This window comes from Perca fluviatilis, chromosome 19 (genome assembly GCF_010015445.1).
Source record: "Perca fluviatilis chromosome 19, GENO_Pfluv_1.0, whole genome shotgun sequence".
Lineage (NCBI taxonomy): Eukaryota > Metazoa > Chordata > Actinopteri > Perciformes > Percidae > Perca > Perca fluviatilis.
The window spans coordinates 14,267,414-14,291,673 of NC_053130.1; the positions used below are offsets into that span (position 1 = coordinate 14,267,414).

Here is a 24,260-nt window from a genome sequence, read left to right on the forward strand (position 1 = left end):
TGTAATGCAGCCTTTAAAACCAGGAAAAGACAACACTTATGCCATATTACGATATCCAAAATCTAAGACAATATCTAGTCTCATATCACGATATCAATATAATATCGATATATTGCCCAGCTCTAGTTCTCATCTGTTTGTCCACCTAATAAACTTCCCCACGTGTGTAACTGTGTCTTTCATACCACACATCTTCTCCCTTAGAACACATTAGGGTGCAGGAAGAGGGAAGAGGAGCTCGGCTCACAGTATCAGAAATGTCTTGGCAAGTGGTCTGGCTCATTCTATAGCCTAACGCAGAGATCTTCAACAGGGGTCCGGGACCCCAGAGTCACTGCAGGGGGGCCTCCAATTTTTTTTTTTTTTTTTTTTTAAGTTTTTTCAAAAATTAAAATGTCTTAACATGAATTCAACATATTATTATCAAATATAAATCCCCACTGATGATAGGCTTACTGGCCTAGAGGTAAGGTAGTCACTAAGATAGCCATCCATAGATACAGTATATCCTAAGGATTCAATGTGCCACATGTACATGTAACATTAAAAGATGATTTATAAAATCATGCTGACAATTACTATTTTATTAGCTTAGTATTCTATACTCACTATGGTATAATAAGGTACGTATAAAGGCGCTAAGCCACCCTACACTTTCTTGTAGACCCAGTTAAATATGCAACTTAATTTTATACAATATTAGTAGTAGGGGGAACCTGCTCTGTCTCTCTTTCAGCTAAGGGGTCTTTGGCCTAATGGATACTGGAGTTCTAGGTTGATACTGAAAAAACGCTATAACTTTATATCAGCCAATAGTAATTTAAAACACATAACATACACAAACAATCTTGATACAGATACCTGGCCAATTTATCATTACATATTGTTTATTCCATGGAGGCATGGAATACTACAGTTTAAAGTACTTCACAGGCTCCATCTGACCAGCAGCAAATTAACAAAACTCTTTCAGGAGTAGATGAGGGTTGTGGGTGTGATCTGGGCACCCACAGCCATATGTTTTGGTCCTGTCTGCCACTGGAGGATTTTTGGGCAGGTGATTTTAATACACTTTAAAATCTATGTAGCATCGTTTTTTATCTTAACATTCTGATAGCCTAGATCACAGCTAACAAACCTACAGTTGCGGCCTACTTAACGGCCTGATTGACGACAGATTCACCTCAAATGAAAAAAGACTGCACTGCGGCGCCATCTCATAAAAACTTTCTGGAAGATGTAATGGCACACCTCAAACTCAAACAGCTACAGTATACTACTCTTAGCTCACTCAGAAAGTTTTATAAGATCTGGCAACCTTTCCTGCTACATTATATTCTCAAAATTGGACTATTCCACATTAACATCATTAATGTGTGGGACAGGCTATGGTTTATTTTTTGTGGTGGATGAGTCTGTGTGAGCAGTTTCTTTAATTTGTATTTTGAAACTCCATAACATATTTGAATAAAAACAGTAACTGTGTCTTTCAGCCTTTTTGTCAGTGCTGTGAAATCTATTCTGACCACATGCATCCGTGGTTGTGGGACTCACCATCAGACAAACCAGACTGGCACCAGACCAAGAGTGAAATCTGGTATTGCGTTCTGGGTTTGCCTTATCTGCTTGCTGTTTACTAACAGTCACAGAGTCCATCACTTGCAGCAGCAGTGTTATCACAGCAACCCAGGCAACACGAGTAGAATGCTAGAGCAGCTGCTTTAGTCTCAGGCCAAACTGTGTGTGTGTCTGTGTATTTGTATGTGTGTGTTTGAGCCTCCTCTCATACAACACCACACAAACAATGGAGCATCATGTACGGATGAAAATGATCCAACCTCTGGAGCTTAGTGGAGCTTAATAAATCTTTTTTGACTGTTCAGGTGAAACAGAAGGCCTAATTATTTCAGAAACATTAAGCTGATAAACGAAATAAATTTGAATCCCATAGCTGTGTGAAACAAGGCTTTTAAAGGTTAATTGTTTAACGGCTCTAAATCAATGCACTCACAACAGAGAGAAACAGACTAAAGTCCTGATTTTTAAACCTCTGGCTGAGCTAATGTTTTTTAATTATAAATAAAATTAGCCTAAAACTACAATATAAATACATATATAGTAAAAAAAACAACAACAACAAAACATACAGTAATCATTGCAAAGACAGTGTGGCGCAGTGGACATTTATTTAGAATTCTGCTACAAATTACAGCTGCCCCAACCAGTCCAGCAGCATGAACATTTTTTCTCACATTTGTCTTTACTTTTAATCGTCCAGCTTAATTATGACGCTTATAATCTCTTCATAGATACCGTATTGTATGAAAATGTCATCAGAATCTCACCCTGTGGAGGGGGTCATGATGCAGCCTCCACGGTCAACTGTCATCCTGCAGCCACAGCCGCGCTCTGGGGTGTCGTGGTTCATCCCAAAATTGTGTCCAAGCTCATGTGCCAAAGTCACGGCTGCACCCAGTGGGTTCTCAGAGTGATCCTGTAGTGGAAAAAAGGGAAACTCCAGAAAATTAGTTATGTGTAGTTACTGTTTGTGTAATCTTGTATGTTCGACTGTGCGTAAAGTGAAATCAAAGTAACAAAGTAAAAAACCAAGCCAACTATAGTGCACTGTCACTAAAAAATGTTCAGGACAATTTTTAAGCTGCAGGTTCCCAAAACAGTTCAGTAACTGTCCGATCTGCCCCCTCATCCTTCTTCTATTACTCATTCTACTCATGGAGGCCTGAATTTATCTGCCATTCCATTACCCCTGCAGACCCAATCATACCTGCTGCTAGTGGAGACGACAGCCACTGCAGGACGCTCCGTGAAGCTAACGCTGTATGACTCGCTGCTGCATTGATAAGCGAGACAACTGCCCTTCACAAGGCAGACAGAGACGGAGAATGATGAGAGAGAGGTGGAAGTTTCTTTTTTTGTAGACGCGTTGATAGGGAGACTGGGAAGACGAGGCAGACAGGTAGGGTGACTGAGAAATGAAGTCAATGTAGTTCTGTACATATGTATGCCAAGGTGAGACTAGGAAAGGAAAAACAGATGGAGACGGTAACCTATCAACTTCCAATGGGATTGTCTTTTAACGATAAGATCATTTTGTGCCATCATTTAGCTAAATTCTGCTGGTTGCAGTTCAATATACTGACCAGCAATTTTTTTTTTTAACATCATTTTATGTATGATGTTGCATACATTTCCAACATTGATATATTATTCTTTTTTTATGTTGTCACATTATTCACTTTCTTGGAGTTTAATGAGAAGATTGATATCGATCTCATACATGTACGGTAAATATGAAGCTACCTGTGAATGTTCACCTAAGTGAAGCCCAGCAAAGCATGTTCCAGCCTTAAGACAGATACATGTTGTATAAATGGTGGTATGTTGGTTACATATTTAACAAAGCTGATCGATGTATAACAAAACCCCTAACTCCTAATAATGTGCATGAATCACCATTTCAAATCTGGCAACCCCTGAGAAAGAGGTCACCCACGTACGGACGCCTACTGTATGTCTAACTGTGGTATCAAATGTTCTCTACATGAGAAATGTACATCCTTTGAAAGTGAGGTCATTTGTCAAAGTTGAGGGCAAGCCGTGCTATTTTCTGCTCTGATTACAGAGCAGCATCATGGGGGAGCTGCACTACGCCTTTTAACAAGAAGGATGGGAAAACTTTCCTCTGCTTCTGTCATGTTTATCAGTGTGTGTGTGTGTGTGTGTGTGTGTGTGTGTGTGTGTGTGTGTGTGTGTGTGTGTGGTGTGTGTGTGTGTGTGTGATTCATAGTTGAGTGCTTCCTCACAAAAAGTGTAATATCAGTCGGCAGAAATAGATGAAACTCTTGGAAGCCACAGTCCTTTCTTTGAAGCAGCTATAAGCCATTATTGTGACGGTGAGAATTTTAAAGTGTTGGTTACAAGAAATGCTCTGATAGTCTTTCTGATATCTTTTCCAGCCATGTGAGAAAGTAACTCCCTAAACAGAATACCATGTAAAAAGTGGATATTGCTAGCTGTCACAGTTTAAACCTTACCATTCACATATATTGTAAGTTTAATGGAAAACAATAAATACATAGCATTATGATGTTTAAACTGAAAGAACATGTGGACCAAATAAAGGATTTGAGGCTGATTAACACACATGGCAGCGAATGGTTTGAGAAATGGTTAATCTTAACTGGCCGCCCTCTATCTGGTTACATGGCCCTTTAATCTCAGTCCAAACCATCTGCCAGTTGTAAGTAATGGGGAAGACAAACATCTGGAGATGCCTCACCGCAGCCACGGCCAGCAGAAAACACATCAATTAATGAGGGATACACATCTGGGCTGGGGCGTAATAACATTGGGCTGATACCCACTTTGTGATTTGGAATGGTTGTCAAGTGCTACAGCAGGCAGAGGAGCCCAACAGGCAGCTAATTTACTATGTGTAATAATTTAGTGTAACAGGGGTGCGCAGTTGAGTGAAAAAAAAAAACTCAAATGTGTGCTCTGTAAGAGCTGGTATAAACAATTTATCACATCTAATAAAAATTTAAATGTAGTTTTGTTTAAACGCTGTGGCCTTTGATTTACCTCTTTGCCCCACCAACCCTTTTAGAGATGTCACAGGAAAGCCTGATTAAATGATAGCAAGACTTCAAATGACCTTAAAAGGGGGTGCGTATCTGCAGTCCAATCCTTCTGAGAGTATATTTTTACATATTCCTTTGTGCACGTGGGTGTGTGTGGTAATGATGAGGCCATGAATGTTGAGGGAGTGCCAGCACAAATATCATTATGTTTAAAAGTATGACTTCCTGCCAGCAAACAACGAACACCTTTCATGTGTAAATCATGTCTGGATTGTGTTAGCCTGCTGAATCTGAACAATGTCCACACTGATACAATCTGGCTACACAGAGGAAGAGGAGGGTGGGAGCAGTAAGAAGGTTTTATACTCACCATGACAATGCCGCCAGACTGCTCAGCTGTGCACATGCTCATAATGGGCGCCATGCCAATGGTGGTGCCCTGGAAGTAAACCCCGCTGCAAAGAACAGAGGACAGAAGTAGGGTGGAGAGAAGATAAAAATGTTGAATGAGAAAAGGGCTTAGAGCTACAGGACTACACCAGCTGTTGTGCATTGTTTTTGCTTGTTATCCACAAAGTGTGAATTTATTATTGCAGTTTGTTTTCCATTAAGGTTTAGACTAATTTCCTACCAGGTTCAGATGTAGTGTATCAACTTTGTTTGGAAATATATACCATATTATTTGCATTTAAAAATGTTATTTTCTGCAAGTACCCACAGTTATCAAACAGGTGAGGAGAGGTTTCATAATGTTACTACAACCAAAGACCACGAGTTAAACTAAAGGGGTTATTTTTGAAGGCAGGCCTAAAACATAAATAAGCAAAGTAAACTTTAACCTTCTTTGCATTATCAATGTATTATTATGTATTATTATGTCCTTGTTTTTGTCAAATGTTTGGTTGATTTAATGGTGTAATGGTGATATTGCAGCTGCTTTATTTACTGTAGGCGGTGTTAAGTGCAAACATTTGTTGATTATACTGTATATTCTAATATGGACCGTAGGAGGAGGTTGTTGTTACCAAAGTGACAACTAATGGGGTAATTCCAGTATACTATGGAAATCAACTTGCAGAAAGATGATTTACATACAACAGTGAAATCAATGGAGAAAAAAATGGCTCACTGGGTAGAAAATCTGTGTAAAAATCCATGGGATACACTGGGAAATGAAAATGTAAAGTATAAGTGACTTTGTAGCTAATGGCCCTTTAAGGATCGGTTTTCGTGTGTACAGTACCAGTATCATTTCTGGACTAAATTTCTTCTGTTAAATTAAATGTCCACCTTATGAGCTGAGCATTGTCGTGAGGTTTCTGCGGCAGCAGTTTGACTTTCCTCCAATCTAGGAACTCGTGCAGGGTGGTGAAGGGATCCTGGGTGATTGGACATTTATCAGAGTCACTCCACACCTCCAGACCCACCAGGGCCACCCGGATGTTCAGGGCCCTGTAGAACTGTTGATAAGAAGGGAGAGTCAGTGTGGATAGAAAGGCCAGGAGATTTATAGAGCTTAGATTACATGAATGATCAAAGACCTTCAAATAGATGTGTGAGACACACTGACCTTTGGTTAGTAATATGCATCCCTGAATAAATATATTACTAGCTCCTGTGTGCATTAGCACAAATTTTTCACATGATCAACATCTTTTCCATGTCTCTATCTATGCTCCCCTTAAGCAAATCCATCTGCCCACTGTATCTGCTAGCTATAGATCCACAACTGTGGCAGAGGTTTTGGACAGACTAAAAGCAGCTGTTTTAGTAGGACATTAATACATCACACAGTCATCCCATTAATCTCAGCTGGCAGCGATATTTCTATTTTAAAAAAGTGATTTATTCCTCCTGTGCAACGGGGAGAGGATGTTTTACCTTGTCCACGTAATTGGCTATCTCTGCCAGTCTCTGTTTCACCTTCTCCACATCCCTCCCCTGTTTCTGAAACTGAAAACAAAATGACATGTAATCAGAAATAGGAACATTTACACCTAGAAGACGTTCAGTTGATAAAGATATGAATGATACTGTAGTTTCAGTCATTTTCAGAACTAAAACCATGAAACAACACAGAACACCCGCAAAGTTAATATGTTTTACTGAGTGTAAGGCAGCTTGTCAAGCTGTGACCATCTGGATCTAGAAAAATCTCCTAGTGTTAGAGAGACAAATGGCAAGGCCTCAGGGAGCAGGTATATTGGCAGATCTGACAGCCAGCAAAGGTTGTCATCCAAATTGCAGCAAAGTCACACTACTATTTCCACCCTACTGTGTATCCACCTGCATTGGTGCTGGACCTCCAATCTGAGCCCAGTGCCCCCCACACTCACCCCACACACACACACAAAAAGAGCCCCCACCCCCCCGGAAAGAATGACAAAATTATATAATTATGCTATATATTCAACAACCCAAAAAAAATGGATGCACTGTTTTCACACATACAGGCAATTCGCTTCTCATTCCTCACCTTAGAAATTCAATTCATTTTAACTTACGGGCTGGCAACATTGCACGCGTAGCGTATGCGGAGCAGACGTCCCAACACTACGCTTTCACTATAACCAATGAAACTGGCTACACCGGCAGCGTAATGTACGAGAGCAGCATGTAATGGTGTGTATGCTCTGCGGAGATCCGCTCTACAAGCGTAAAAATAGGACAGTCTTCTATTTATATTTTTTATGCGAGGTATGTGTGGCCCTTTTACACAGAAATGGATCATAAAGTGTCATTATTTATTTTAAATTAAACTACCAATATACAGGAAACGACTTAATGACTGTGAATAAGCGTATTGGCAGTTTCATTTTGAGAGTTTCTGTTTTTTTTCTTGTGTCCCTCACCTTCGTCCTCTGACAGTAAATTGATGTTTTCACAGTGCTGTGCCAGCTCCAAAAAAACGGAAGAAATAACAACAATCCCAAAGCAAAAGCTCTCTGTCTCGTCTGTGTAGCCAGTTAAAACATACATTGCGCGGCACATACGCTCCGCTAACTGTCCGCATATGCTACACATTCAATGTAGCCAAAGTCGCGCAACCTTGCCCCTATTTTCAACTGTAACTAATGTTGCTAAATAGTTAAGCTCAACAACTTTTTGGGGGAGAATCACCACCTGCCCTGGAAAAAATCCTAGGGGAAACACTGGAGCCTGACAACATACTTGATCCCTTATCCATTTTTTTAATTTCCTTTTAGGTCGGGGTCATTTAGCAGAGGGCTGCCAGGAGGAAACCCCACAATGAGCTCATCAGTGCTTACGGGAGACTCTTCTGTATCCACAAGGGCTTTTCCTGTTTCCTATCTGTTCTGCTGGAGATCAGTTCAGCACTTCCTGTCAAAACTGAGCGCCACAAGACCACACTGCTTGCTGCACACTGACCTTATTCTGCAGCCCCAGTGGGACCTGCTCTACTGTGACTACAGCTTACCCTGCTTTTTTCTGCTTATAACATGAAGGGTTGCATTGTTTTCTGTTGGAATGGAAAGCAAGGTAGGTGCATTACCTCTCTGTTGTCTGCAACAATGATCAGCTCAACGTACTTGGTTGTCTTCTGAGCCTGCCTTTTATGCTGAAGAAAAAAACAGAGATGCTGCATGTTAGAAATATTTGGAGATTTGCTAAAACGATGTCTATCCATCTGATCCTCACTTTATATTTCAATCACTGGTAAATATCATAAACACAAAATTGATGTACTATTGTTCCCTGTGTACCTACATATAAAGCCTTAAGATAATCACATAACCCCGTAAAACCACAATTTATTACACTCAATTTTTTCTACAGATCAAAAAACATGATTTAACATGTTAATTGGTGAGCTTTAGAGATGCTGGTAGGCAGATTTTGTTACTTTTGTAAATAGCTAGCCGTTTACCCCTGGAAAAAAATTTGACTGCTAGCTGTAGCTTCACATTTAGCATACTGTAGAGATATGAGAGGTATCAATTGTTGGATCCCCCGGCGTGAGTCCCCCCTGGTGCAAGTCGCCCCTGATGACACGCGGAGCTCACGAAAGCGGCGAGGCAAAAGTCAGGAAATTTCACTAAATGCGAGCTCCAAAGTCTGTAGTGAAATGCAATAGCAAATTTCCCATTCATTGAGTAAAAGATCAAAACGTTTCTACCTCAACTATAGCGCCCCCTAAAGGCTGATCATCACCAAATCTTGTATAGAGCCGCAGAGTGGCATGTCGAACAATAATCTCAAGTTTTGTGATGATAGCATTTACTGCGGCAGAGATATTGCCATTGCAAATGTCCCATTTAAATGCATTGAGTTATGTGCCAAAACGTGTCTACATTCATTATAGTGCCCCCTAATGGCTGATCCTCACAAATTTTGGTACAGAGCCTCGGAGTGAGATGTCGAACAATTATACCAAGTTTTGCTCTAATACCTATTAATTTGGCCAAGATATGCTAAAGTTCGTGTTTTGTGACTAGCTACGAAAATTTGTTTGGTTGTAAATTGCACATAGTTTAATGTAGCAAAATTCTTTTGATAACTTTTGGTCCAGTCCATCTGGAGATGCTACGTACCGATTTGTGCAGATTCGGCGATTCAAGGAACACGTGGATGTAAGGGTTTCTAATGTGTAATGTGGGAGTTACAGGCAAAAACACATTTGACGTCATTATAACGCCACCTAGTGGTCCATATATGTAATTGTTGGTATGTGAGTTCCCTGACCCATTGTACATCTACACTGTAAATTTGAAGTTGCTCACATTAGTGTAAGTGGTGAATCCAAACCTGGTTCCCATAGGCCACGCCCACTTTGACGAATCACTACCCCACTGTAGGCGTGGCCTCAGGAGTGGTCCTAGATGGTACCCTCAAAATTTCGTAAAAATTGCATGAGCCGTTCATGAGATATAAACTTTTTGTACTTGTAGCACCCCCTAATGGAGCCCCAGAGGGTCATGGCAAACAACAATCTAAAGTTTCGCTTTGATAGCATTTATTTTGGCCGAGATATGGCAAAGTTTGTGTTTTTGTAGCTAGCTACACAAATTTGTTTGTGTGTAATTTGCACCCACACACACCACCACCACGGTTTAGGCTGTAGCATGAGTTTTATCAACGGAAGAATCAACGGAAGAATAATAATCCTTAGGAAAACAATAGGGTTCCGCAGCTCCGCTGGATCTGTGAACGTTCCCGGCCCCCTCGGGCTTGGACCCCGAATAAGCAAGTTTCCCAAAAAATATGCTACTAAGCCAACAGCAGTTTTATCCCATTTCACTATTAGCATTGTATATGTTAGAAAAAAATGGACGTCATCCCAAAAATGCTTAGTCATACAGCCAGATCATCGATCTTTTTGCCCAAATGTCCCATCTGTTGATGCAGAACTGATGCTCTTCTAAAACTGTGATGCTCAGATATTACTTAGGGTCATTAAGTACTGTATGTTGGTAAGTTTCACTTCCTGACTCAAATGGAGCTTTAATGCTTGGGAATAGTAGCAGATGGATGCTGCACCTGCTCCATGAAAATCATTGGCCAAACCTGCATGGACCCTCAATTTTGGGCTCTAAGTGCACATAAAATGTGTCGATGAAATGGCAACACCCTCTGGGAACTTATCCAAACTGGTCTGCTTGCCAGTTATTCGGATCTTCGGTCAAACGCCCATTTATCTTTCATCAAATGAATGTTAGTCTTACCCTTCAGAATAATTTTACAATAAAAATTCTGCTCAAATTGATGACAATATAGCTTTGAACTGTGATATCCATTGGCTCTAATACAAGCTTTGCGATAAAAGACATAATACTAATCTCACCCTTGTGTGGAAGGATTGAAAGGGGCTTTTGCTGTGGTTTTCAGGGGCAACAGAGGACATGTTGAAGCCGTGGCCGCAGGCTCCTGGGGTCAGTGTGAGTTCTTCCACTCGATAGATGAAGTGGGCACCGTTGTCATGCCCAGACACCGGCTCAATGATAAATGTCTTGTTTTCAAGCGCGATGAAGCCTCTGCAGAAACAGCAGTGCAAGTCTGAAAACAAAGCCTCAAAGCATAACCAATCACTCAAATTATTTTGGCAACAGGGCCAAGCCACATACAGATTCTAAACACTGGCCTTGTTAGCATTAGAACTCCTCAAGGTTTTATGCACAGAAGTTCTTTCAAATTCACAACTTAGCTCAGTATTCTTATACATCAGCCTTCTGAATGTGTATTTTTTTATATTAAGACTTTCAGGTCAATAATATTCATAAATTGTCATTAACTGTTATTGCATTAATAAAATGGTAGTCTATATCAACGATGTTTCACTGTCGGACATTCTGCCGGATGTCCCTTATTTTGGCGAATGTCCCTCACCTTCCGCTTTCTTTGTGTTAGCATTTTAAACTCCGGTGGATTTATGAGGACCATGGTTAACTGCTCCTCAGATCTCTGCAGGGTAAATCCAGACAGCTAGCTAGACTGTCTGTCCAATCTGAGTTTTCTCTCGCACGACTAAAACAACTTTGAACATACACGTTTCACCAAAACAAGTTCCTTCCCGAGGCTATTTTGCAGAGGCACCGTTGCTCTGTCCGGCGCTAAACGCCGCCCAAGACGATTGTGATTGGTTTAAAGAAATGCCAATAAACCAGAGCACCTTTTCCTCCCATTCCAGAATGCTGTGTGGTCTAGCCAGACCCTCCTCCGCAGCGCTGTGGAGGAAGGTCTGGCAATGCGAGACTAATAAAATGGCAACTAAATAGTTTCCTCAAATCTTCCAATTGTGGTTGGTCATTAGCAACAGCAAGAAGCCAATTACTGCCAAAACGTGTGCAGGTATTTGCTGGACGCCTCTGTGGACAAAGACAATGAGGTGTGACATTTTCTCATATTCCTGCAAGTCACACACCAACTTAGTGACAGCGTGCTTAAGGGGCTTTAGAGCGATGGGCTGCTGTGCAGAGTGACTTACGTAAATATAAACATTGCAGTAGCAAATAGCACTTAAAGGTCAGTGTTGAGATGCTGTTTGAATTCAAAATGATGGTTATGTTTCTTACCGAAGGCTTGAGCAGGTGCTGAGGGTGACATCAGAGTTTGGATGCGTTTGCACTTTCCCATGGTAGTAGCAGTTATTCTAAAAAAGGAAAATTGTTCATTTAAAAAAGTCTTATACTGTAGATGAAAACATTTTATGCAAAGAGAGCTTCACCCACTGAATAATATAATTAAAGATGTAGGCCTATTATATTTTAAAAAACAAAAATTGCTTGTCTTTTGTGCTATCCCCTCCCCATACAAACATTTTTATTTTATTTTACTTTTTAATAAATGCAACCTACACAGTTGAAGAAAGAAGCAGAAGATCTGGCACGAATGAGAGGTGACAGTAAAGTGGTAATTGTTTTTCCTTCATTATTCCACCAGAGTGGTCTAGAAAATAGGGATATTTAAGGCTCATCAGACAGTGAAAACACGGTTGTCTGAGCTCACGTAGAGCAGAGGAAGTGACTCTTGTTAAGAGGGAATACAGACCTCATTTACTGTCTAGCAGCACTCCAGCCTTCTTAAATCAACTGTCAATAGTCACAACGCTGACCATTTCTCATCTCACATATTGAACTGCAGGAGGAAATACTTTGGGGTAAGATTGTCATTTTCAATGATTTCTGTCTGGTGATTACAGTACAGGTTACTGAGCCAGGTGGTGATGAAATTGATTCATTACATTAAGTATAAAAATAGAACAGCTACAAATGCTCTGTGCTTAGGCTATGCTTAACCTAGATTAGTTGACCTTTCATACAAGAAAACATCAGACAGGGATAGTGATTGTCTTCCTCAGTTATCCTCAATGTGTCGTTGATGCTTTCAAAGTAAAATATTTAGTAATAAGCTTTTTATTTTTTATTGCCTGAAGCTACAAAAAGCAGAACGAAGATAGAATACATCTTGGTTAACCCGTAATATCCAGTTTTCCTGTTTTATTTCCACTTAAGTGGCTTTAAGGTTGGAAACATTGTCTTGATTTACAGTTCCTGCCTAGGTTTATTTTATAGGTGTTGATTTGTATGCTAGAGGAGCAGCAGCAAAATCATTATATTTTCACTGATTCTTTTGTCTTATCAAATAATTCAAAAGATGGCAGTTATTTACAGTGCACATAGTTCCACTGATCCCTGATTAACACATGGCTGATTGCTGAGTTCAGTGACAGCAGGTACTGAAAGTATGCAGCTGTGGGAGGCTTATCTAAGACAATACAGTGTTTTGATTTGACAGCCTGATGCAATACTTTTTACCAATACCCCACTCAAAATTAAAGGTGAGGGTGGAAAATGCTGTTTGCATAACTTTGCGGGAAACAGACTTGTCAGTCATTGCCGAATTACCAAACATTTCTCCTCCAAGCTGTAAGCGACCTGTCAAACTGTTCTAACTGCCATTTAATAAAAAAATGATTTCAATCCAACTTAGCCACAAAAGGTCAAGAGACTGTTAACTATGTTTAAAAAAGAGAATGCTTCTCAAAGTCACAAATTAAAGGTTTTTGAAATTCCACAGAAATGTTATCCTTACCCTACAATGGCTACTATAAATGACAAAGTGCAGTTAAACCCTCTTTCTACCTAACTTGAAGTAAAAATACCTTCATCATACAATGAAGAATCAATTATGACACAGTGCCACAGTGAGTGGCTTTAATAAGTACTCAAAATGAAAAATCTTTCTTCATTTTCAAGAGTAGCAGGCAGTCTGCTTTACACAGCTACCATACACACAGAATAGAAAGTTAAAGTATTCAGGAATAGATCAGCTGCTAAATGGGGATTCAATAATAAAAATCCTGATAGCAATGTTGGCTGAACAACTGCTAGTATAAAATGCTGTTTATCATCCAGTAGGCCACAGGATAAATGTCCTTTTCAGCAACAGCTAGAGGCTTTCAAATACACATTGGGTCATATTATATTGGTGAAAAAATAACAACCAATTAAAAATAATTAAACTATCTATTTTCAATCCTAAAATAGATTTTTAACTAGTGCATAAAATACAGTGTAGATTATCATTTATAATACTGATCCTCTGAGTAAAAAAAAACATCTGTCTTCGTGAACACTTTTAAAGGGTCAGTTTTTACAGCGTGACTGAGGAACACTGCTGCACGTCAACTCGACCATAAATGTCAAAAGCACTCGAGTGCCACCGTACCGTGAAGTTGTGAGCACCGGTGACTGCACTTCCATCCTCCCGGTAATGTGTCTCAGTGTAATGGCTTGCAAAAAGACCCCTAAGAAAAAAAGAAAAAAAAGAAAGTCAACTCAAACAAACCAATGTAATTTTTCAACACTGTGAATCTAAAATTGAAAAATATTCTGAGTTTTAAGACTACTCTACCTTTTTTATGTAGATTCAGTGTTGCTTGTAAGGATGTGGGGGGTAATGTGGATGAAATGCTTAGCATTCTGAAGCTAGCAAAGACTTGACTTTTTGTGAATTTATTAGGTGATTTGTACATGTCATTGAATCCCCTGGCACTCGGCTTGACTGAGTAGAATCCCTGCTGAGGTAATTATTTTGTCTATGTGCATTTCTGTGCATATGTGTGTGTGTGTGTGTGTGTCTGTGGATATATTTTAAACTGTGTCCGTGTGTTTTCCTCCTAGGGCCATGAGCAGATGGACACAGTGAGCCCTACCCCAAGCATTGGCAAAGCAGCAGCAGGAACACCCATCTTTTGCAGCTGCATAATCACACTGACATCAGGCAGGATGATCTCAGGATGTGTGTGTGTGTGTGTGTGTGTGTGTGTGTGTGTGTGTGTGTGTGTGTGTGTGTGTGTGTGTGTGTGTGTTTCATACTTCAGGACAATTTAATATCTTATCGGTGTATTCAAAGTTCATCTTTTATGACCTGTTTAAAAAATAATCAATCCTCTGTGGCCTGAGCTTGACCACATTTAACATCATTAAATACTTATTATTGCTTTAATGTGCCTTATCATACCATTAGCAATCTCTAAAACAAATCAGATAAGCCAGCGGCCAGTAATCACTTTAAAGAACCCCGTATGTTTCATTAAAAATGGATGACACATCAGAGGGTAGCATATGCTTAATGGAAAATCCCCAAATATGTATCTTTCTACTCAACTTGAAAAAATCAGTGTTTAAAAAGAGACACTGATAAACACCCACTACCCAATAACACCAAAGCAATACTATGATGTTTTTGTTGAAAGAAAGGCACATTTAACATGCACTAATACAGGATGTGTTTGCAGTAAAGATGGGATTTGTGTCATTTGAGCGGTAATTCCAAGCAAAGGCTCAAGTGCTGTACTTTGGGGGCATGTTTGGGTGAGCCAGCTTATGGCAGCGTGGCTCCTGGTACTACAACACATACTGTATTAAAGCTTTGGGTTTTACATGATGGAATCTGCCTGTAATCAACTCCTTGGCAAGAGTACACAGTTTATGAGGCCATGGATGTTTAGTGTGTTTGCAAAGTGTTTCCCTATGCCCTTGCTGGTTACCTTTTTGCTCTGTGGTGTGGGATTGTGTATCTTCCACAGCTGAATGCTGATGATCAAATGCCCTTGGTTCTCATATCTCTACTGCTCTAATGTTTGTCTCTTTGCCTTTTTACTGTCCCAGTATAGAGAAGTAAATCTGAGCTATTGGACTGACTACAATCCTTTAAAAACAGGCCTTGGCCTTACTTTTTCCTGAGCATGTGTATTAAAAAAAAGATTTAACATTTTTATTGAGACCAGATAGAGAATGTCATTCTCACTGCACGTAAGACGTGTGTCAACCCCAACACTGGAGGAAAATGAGGGTGCCTCTGTCAGATTGCCTCATTAACGTTATCAGGTTCCCTATTAACATTGGGTTTAAATCCGAAATATTACCAAACAGGCGCTTTTGCTTTGACACAAAATCCTCCGCCATTGTCTTGTTGGTTACTCCTTAGTCTCTATGTCAATGTTTCTCAAATGGTGGTACTAGTACCCCTAGGGGTAGTTTGGAGTACTGCAGGGGGTATGTGAGACTTTTTTATGCATAATTCCTAAAATAATTATACTATAACAATGAATGAATTTAGTGATGGATTCTAAACATTTGACTAGTGTTTGTCATTCGACTAAGTATTGATAACAAACATAGTTTTTTATTTGAGGAACGTAGCCGCTGATACAGGAAAATGAACATAATGGGTTTTATTTATTTATTTTGTAAAAAAAAACAACAGTGGGCAAATAATGAATACAGTGTGTGCCTGACCACCGTGTAATACCGGATACACAAACTACTGCAGCAAGCCTAGGTCCTACAAGAAACTGCTCACAATTAGGAGGTCTGGGAAATATCCAGAGTAAACAGGTCATGATTTCTGGAAGAGACATTGCTGATCAAATGTATTTTTTTTAGAGCTTTGAGCACCACAAGCCGAGTGCCATCTAGTTCCATTATAGTCAAGAGAAAGCAGATATCTCTACGGGCAACATCTCCAACACTGGACAACTCACACCAACACAATCTAGATTGATAAATAGCACTACAGGTAAGAGGAAAATACGCATGTTTTGTTTTGGGGTGAACTGTCCCTTTAAATGTTTCTTCTTCAAAAAATTTGAAAAATGTTTAAAAAAATATATAAATCTTCTATAACTGCTTGAGTCAATAACCACTGATTCAATGCTCCTAAATGTGTGTTGCAATTCATTAGACACAGTCTAACATCTAATTAATGATTCACTAATGGTTGTCCGGGTTAATTGTGATGAATGAGGGGCTCTTTAATAGCACCTCTGGGAGGCAGAAAACATAACGTTATTTGTCTTTAAAAAATAATCTCCCATCTCTTTTATTTAGAATCTTTCAAACTGCTCTTAATTAATTACATTTCTCTAAAAATACATTTACGGCATGATTCACTGATCGTTTCTAAAAGCTAGATGAATAGCTTTCCACACTCTCCTCCATGCTTATATTGTTGATTGTCATTGAAAATAATTAGGAGTATGCTTTCTTATTTTGAAAAGGCATTTAAAGGAGATATTTGTGATTCTTGGTCTACCTTTTAACCTCTGATCCCTGATGTCTCAGAAGAAGCTTCTCTTTCCTTTCCATCCCTTGACGTAGGTGGATTGCAGACACAGTACATCCCACACAACAATCACTGAATGGCTTCTGGAGATATGACTTGACTATCAAAATGCAGGGACCATACAGACAAGGACACAGCAGAAAAACTCATTACAGTGGACCATACAAAATCCCTCTTCCTGTTTCTGCTGCATGCCTTTCTGTCATATCTGAAATTACCTAAGATAGAACTGTTGTTGTTGCTGAACCAAAAATGTGTTTAGATTAGTCTTATTTGAAAAGAACAAATCAAACCTAGCAGACACACACTCGCTACAAAGGGATAATCGATGAAGCCGAAACTGGATGTGTCACACGTTGTTTACATGAATCAGTGTTTTTTAATATCATCCTTTTTTTTTCGGGCATCCAGAGAGTACACTGTTCCGTGCAAATTTAAAGTGCTGAGCCTCATTTACATATATGTGACTCCATGCCACATGTAATAATTCACCATTACACAAAGCCCCTTGAGCATGAAACCATTTGAGAGAAATGTGGCTCCTTTTGCAGTCTCTCTGCTTCCTTTGAAGAATGCTAACTTCAGTGAATTCTTTTAATCCCCTCTCCCCCCACGAGCCTAACCCTAAGCCTTCCTATAGCTGCTACTTATGGTACTGCATGTTTAACTCCTACAGAAGGAGAGAGAGATGAAGAAGAGAGGAGAAACTAAAGAGGTGTGGTTGACAAGTCTAATTCTATTTCCACATACGGCTGCGTTCCAAATTGATTTACATACAGCTCAATGTCCCTTCAGCTTAGGCTTGGCTGTAGCGGGTGCACTGGAGTGTACAAAGCCAGAGAAAACCAGGGAGAGAAGGAGATGAGGGTGGGAGGAGTGGAGAGAGAAAAACTGAAAAATCTCCTGAACTGCAGAATTAGAGGAGTGCCTTCCTTCACTCTACTTCTCTGGCTTTGTAAAAGATTCCTCAAGTACATCTGTGCCTCTCTGGGTAACAATCACATAACTGTAGCTTGTGAAAATACAATCCACGTGTCAATTGTATCACCTTAACTATATTATCAGTTTGGTAACAGGCATATTTTTTATCCTTAATCTGTGCTGAACTCTGTTGTCCCACTGAAATCAAAATGTGTCAAGCCATGCTAACAGCTCTGTGAGACAGTATTTAGGCACAGCAGCTCTTTGAGCATGCTAACATGCCCACAATGACAATGCTAACATTTAGCAGGTATAATATCTACCATCTTAGTTTAATTTTCAAATTAGCACAAGTACAGTTAAGGCTGATGGGAATGGCATATGTTTTGCAGGTGTCTGCTAATAAACAAAAGTATTGGACAAATGAAAAAAGCAATCATGCAAAATCAGCTGGTGGCACTTGACATGATGTCAGGGAATCACGAAAGTGATTAGGATTCTTCCCTGGGGATCTTGAATATGCCAACCTCATGGTGGCGCCAGAGGAAAGGTCAGTAGTTCACCAAAGTCATTAGGATAGATCCTCTGGGGCCCATGAATGTCTGTACAACATTTCATGACTATCCATACTATACTAAACTATACTTGTCAAGATTCTTCAGTCTGGGGGTGCTCATGGTAGCGTACCATGGTAGCGTACCATGGTAGCGTACCATGGTAGCGTGTACGAAGGCTCAGTCCTTACTGAGGACACGTCTCAAGCTTTCCTGTCTAATAAAGGCCTAAAATGCCCCCCAAAAAATCTTCTCAAAGTGTTGGACTGACTGACTGACTAGGCGTCTGAGTCCTGCTGCTAGTTTGGCTCAAAAGTCACATTAATGTGAGAGCAGACTAAACATGTCCAATATAAACACTCCAACAGACAGTAGACCAATATCAAACAAACTGATCGGCCATGCCTATTTTAATATTGACTGACCAAAGCAAAGATAGCTGCTTAATGAGTCAAGATCCCTCTTTGCTTAGTTAGAAGACACAGAGTGCACTTGCTCTCTACTGCTCATTTTTAAATGGTTCTGCTGTGAGTTTACAAAGGTCCAGATGACACTTTCCCCAAAATACGATCGTGAACATAGGGGGGGGGGGAAAAGACAAAAAGACATAAAATAGTAATTTCTACCATGTTCTTTTTAGAGATTAAAGACCCAGAATGGCACTGCAGATACAAATGTACCAATTACTTAATATATTAGTGCTCAAGCCCACAATTTACAATCTACAGTGACAAATGTTATGGGTTGCATCCAGTTTATAGTTGACATTCGGTTCAGATTCAGATCAAAACCTGCCTTTTTGCCATTCCATCACTAGGGGTACACTCATTCAAAAAACATTCTCCGTCTGCGTCCCTCACCTCAGGCTTCACAGCTCTGTGTGATGTGGAATCCAAGGCGAGTGAAGTCATCACATCAGTAAAACAAATTGCAGAGGGAGAAAGAAGGCTTTCTGCACTAGAAAGCAGAAGTGAATGATGAATCACGGTATAGTGATACAGATGGGGGAGGCTCTTTCTCATACACTCTCTAAAATTAACAAAATCACAGGCATTCGTGGAAAAACACAAATGCCTAAAAATATATTCAAATGACATTTTCCTGTTTGAGCTACAACACTGACCATATGATCGCTTTCATGACCGCTTGACTGGATTTCTGTGAAGACTGTAGGCCCCATGAAAGATAATATATTGATGTTGGCAGAAAGTAATAAGAGGAAATGATAGCAAGTGACAGTGAGTTCATATAGTTTTTTCTCCTTGGGAGATAGGAGGTTTCTGATGGTCAGTGACTGTTGGGAAATAGACAGCATCCCTCTAACAGGAGACATTTTACATTGTTCACGTTGATGTATTGCAGATATCCATATTGGATTGTACTGTACCCCTCTTCTGACCATTTTATAGCACACAGTGAATGGTGACTGTATTTCTAACTGTATAACGTAAGTATATAATAATAAATGTAGGTATCCATAGTGTGGGATTGTGTATCTTTTGTCAGACATCTTTCTAGTTTGTGAGAGTCTTAAGAACTCACAGATCACTGGAGTCAGTTTCTTTGCTCTGGGTATGCCTTTTCCCTCTGACATGCCAGTATCTTCTTTATCTCCAAAGTTTTTTTTTTGTTTTTTTTTATAGCATGACGATGGAAACCTTACCTTTTGTGCTTTCAGATATTTCTTCTTTTTACCACCCACTGCTTTTTACTGGGACTGCTTTTTACTATCATAGTCTTAAAAAGTCAGAGGAATTGATAACATAATTTGGTTAAAAATGCAAGGCTGCAGGTTCAAAACAAGGATTACAAATGCTGTGGTGTCAAGCCCCGAACCTTTTTATAAGGAAAGCACATGTCTGGTGGCTGTGAAACATTGCAATTTATACTGAAGTTAAATCAATAAAAGAATGAACTGTTTCATAGCTGCTGGTCTACACGTCCAGAATATTTAACTACATAAAAAAAATTCCCACAATAAACATATTTTTCCCCATAACTGTACAAAAAGCATGATGTCATATTCCCCCTGGACCTTTTAAAAGGAATAGTTTGTCAAATCAGTGGGAGGGAAAATGCGCTCTTCTACAGTACAGTAAGAGTGAACCCTGCACACAAAACGTCTCTCTGGGTACGGTCAGCCGCTGTAACGACATCTTTTGCAAAATCAGCCACTGGCATTTGTATCCTCTCCACATATTGCACCACTGAGGCCGTTTGTGGTAGTTAATGCTCCGAGCTTCCACAGCTAAACATTAGATTGTTATGAATGGGAAATGTGTGGCTCAAGGAGCGTATGAATTCTTTATTACGCTAACAAAGCAGCACAGAATATTTCTGGGCACCGGATGATGACGGTACAAACTCAAATTGCCGGGAGGCAACATCACCACCCACTAACAAGCAGTGAACCATAAACTCTTTATGTGGTGAGCTGTTAGCAAAATATGCTCTTGATAGCAAAACACACTGAATACATGCTTGATCAATCTATTGTATTAACAGTGCAAACAGTTACAAGTCCAAGGAGATCTTGTACTTATATCTTCAGTAACTAATCACTAAGGAAGAGTCCAAATCCAACCCAACCTCCTCTTGGCTGGAGGATTAAATGTTGTTGTTTTTTTGCATTTAGAAAAAATTAATTTACTTTGAGAGGTTCAACTGATAACTTCTATACCAGATGGTAATCCATAATTGCTTATGTTGAGTCACTTACCTCCCTGAACTCAAACTAATAATTAGTTAGCCAACACTTGTGTTGGGTGGTGTACTAAGTGACAAGCAAACAATATTAAACCCCCTCCCCCTTTTTCTTTTTACAGCATAAACGTTTTTGTTGTTGACTTATTTATTTTTATTTCATTATTTTCATTTTAGTGGAGAGTCACGTGGAGTTTAATGTGAAAGAAAATAATGATATCAGCACAAGCTGTCTGCTTTCATATTACTTTCCTTTAGGGAAAATAGGTGTGTAGTTGTAGTCTAGTCTAGTCTAGTATATTACATCATTACTCCATTCTGGAAATATACTTTAAATAATTGATCATCTACAAAAAAAAGAGATAGCAAGGAAGTATTGCTTTTTTTAAATGCTCTGAATGAAATCAAAGTTTACAGCTTGCTGACCTCAATAACGAGTCAGTTATCAATGTTTCCTAAAAAATACAGACATTTTTCTGCTAGCTAACGGTGCCAGTAAAACCTGAAATACACATCTCACAGGGTTAATGTACTGTAAGCATTGTACTTACTTAAATAGTGAAGAGATATGAGAAGAAGCATCTGTAACATTAATGTTTTAATTTAAACCATTTAAAAATGGTGTAAAGCTAATAGAAAAACCTAGCACACCATGCCTGAATAATCATCCAGGTGATAAATCTTCTAAAATAAATTACAATACACTACAAACATACTGAAAAAAACATCATACAGTACATTGTGTTTTTTGCAGAATTTGCCCAAAGGTTGATTATTTGCATGCTTGCCAGACTGTGCCTTGTTCTCCTGTATACTGAAGTTGGATACATGAACAACCAAGTGTTTGTGGAAGCATCTAATCTTTCTCCATTTTAAGTTTGTGAGAAATAAGTGTTCTAAACAACTTCTGGAAATAGTTTCTGTATGCCTGCCCAGTACTGAGAGAGGAACTGTTTTTTGCTTTTGCTGCTTCTATATTCCCATCCATAACAAGCTAGACACCGGAACTAATGAGTGACTAGGGATCTTCAAGGGAGGTGGCCTATTATTATTCATTGAAAAAGAGTAAACAAATGCATAAATGTTAATGTCAGAGGGTTCCTATCTGTCCAATTAATCTATGGTGGCTCCCCTGGGCAGCCTCATTGTTCAGCCATACTTTTTTGTCTTCAGGGGAAATATGCAATTAAGGGCTGAGCAGAAAAAAAATATTAAAGATGTTTTTGTCTTTCTTTTCATTTTTCTTCCCTTCCCTTTTACTTTTGTCTTATCGTGTCATTTCTTTCTTCCTGCAAAAAACACAAGAAATAACTAGTGCATATCAATATGAATCATCTCCCGCTCTCCCTCATCCTTTTTTAAATCCTAAAAGTTGACACACTGACAACTTTAAACTTCCAAGTTGTGAGGAGCACTTGTGCTGCACAAGACAACTGCTTTAATATAACATGCCGTCACTTCACTGACTGCACACATCCCAGAACATCAGCTCTCCAGTCCCAGACCGCACATGGCATTCTTCCCCTCCTTTTAAAAAATGTCTCACGTCATTAAACCCCTTTTTACACTTTCGTGGATGCTACGCTGATTCTCAAATAAGATAATAGCATACAATCTGTCATTCTCCACCCCATTACTTTGCAAACATGGTGGAGATGGAAACTTTCACTTGGCACTGATGTATAATTTTAACATGAGGATCAGGGTGAGCAATCTGTCACTGATGCTGATGCGGTATAACGTGAGTTGTCATGGCTGCTGGGTATTGAGCGGGAGATGTCAATTACTGGACGGGCTACGGCTGGTAAAACAACAAAGTGCTTTTAAGTTAATCAGGGCCCCTTATTCTTTTTTTTTTTTTTTTTTTTTTGTTTCTCTGATAGCTATGGCCAGTTTGAGCAGTCTAAAATACAAAATTGCACTTCATTTATTTACCCGCTGACCACAGGATACATACAGTATGGCATAAAACCGGTGGCCTCTCAATAAGGCCTATAAAAGGATTACAAAAAATGCCACTGACCTTCAAGAGTTTAAATTCAGACAATATATATAGTTAGTATATGTTATATATATATATAACCCATAGCCACTGTGTCAAGGACTGAGCCTCTGTATATGGGCACAACAAAATTATGACCTAAACTGCAAAGATTAAACCCCAGTTGTAAAAGTATCCTTAAGACTACCATACTTTACCAGTTTAAACATATACACATTCCTCAATTGTAAATGGGAATCATACATGTTTTCATGTAGATTTCCTGTTTCTGTCCAAAAAGAACATATTTATCACTTTCAATATACATTTATCTGCTTATCTGCAGATTCAGAACTAAATCTGCAACAGTATGCCTCTGTATTTTAGTCCATAGAAAAAAAATCCTACTGCCTTCTGTGTTTATACACACAGCCTGTGAATTAATTGTGCTGCTTCCCCTGTGTTGTCAAGTTCAACATGGACCCAGTACAGCAAAAACTTCCCCTCTATCAGTGATGTCATATGATACACTTCCTCTTTACCTTGTTTTCCAAAGCACATCTGGATTTACAGTGAACACATACTTCCTCTCTCTCTCTCTCTCTCTCTCTCTCTCTCTCTCTCTCTCTCTCTCTCTCTGTGTGTGTGTGTGTGTGCTTATGTGCTGTATGTAAACACCTGAACTGATGCATGTAAGCAGTCCGTTTACTGATAAAGCCATTAGTCACATTGTGCTGAAACCTACAATATGTGACCTGGCAGAGTTCTGCAAGAGGCTGCTGTGCATACAGTATGTTATACATGCATGGCGATATGCGTTTATAATGTTTAGTTGTTTATGTTTAGAGAGGCTGACTCTAAACTGAATGGATCAGGAACATACATGATAAGGGCAATGTAAGATCAGGAGGAGCAGCATCAGCAGCAATCTCAATAATCCCTATAATCTGTATTTTATATCACCAGTATGAGCTGATAGCATGGTGAGCGATATTGGCATTAACCATATCAGATAAACACCCCTGAGAGTGTGAAATAGCTGCTAAGCTGTGCCGTCTCAAGCAGAACAGTCCTTATTTCTCATGGGTCCACTACAAATGACCCATTCTCTGTGCCATGCTGAGATATAATGTAGGAGGATTTGAATCACACACAAAGCAATTTCTACTTTGAAGATAATTTCTCATTAAAGCTTTTATATCAAGCTTTTATGGCGAGGTTTGCGTGTGAAAAGTGATTTTGATACACTCTACTGCTGACTAGAGCTGCAAAGACTTATCAATTAGTTGTTAACTATTATATTAATCGCCAACTATTTTGATAATCGATTAATTGCTTTGAGTCATTTTAGAAATTCTCTAATTCCAGTTTCTTAAATGTGAATATTGTCTAGTTTCCTTACTCATCTGTCAT

At 39.3% G+C, this 24,260-nt stretch overlaps 1 protein-coding gene across 3 annotated transcripts in view; it reads right to left on the minus strand.

The window, feature by feature from the left end:
• Positions 1-24,260, minus strand: part of adam12b (ADAM metallopeptidase domain 12b) — a 98,758-nt gene that overhangs the window by 32,185 nt on the left and 42,313 nt on the right. For all 3 annotated transcript variants that reach the window (XM_039783615.1, XM_039783617.1, XM_039783614.1), the window contains exons 5-12: positions 13,788-13,866; positions 11,633-11,709; positions 10,405-10,594; positions 8,116-8,181; positions 6,483-6,554; positions 5,892-6,061; positions 4,972-5,056; positions 2,346-2,494 (exon numbers count right to left, since the gene is read on the minus strand). In XM_039783615.1, coding sequence (XP_039639549.1) covers positions 2,346-2,494; positions 4,972-5,056; positions 5,892-6,061; positions 6,483-6,554; positions 8,116-8,181; positions 10,405-10,594; positions 11,633-11,709; positions 13,788-13,866 — 888 coding nt within the window. The remainder of the gene's footprint in view (positions 1-2,345; positions 2,495-4,971; positions 5,057-5,891; positions 6,062-6,482; positions 6,555-8,115; positions 8,182-10,404; positions 10,595-11,632; positions 11,710-13,787; positions 13,867-24,260) is intronic.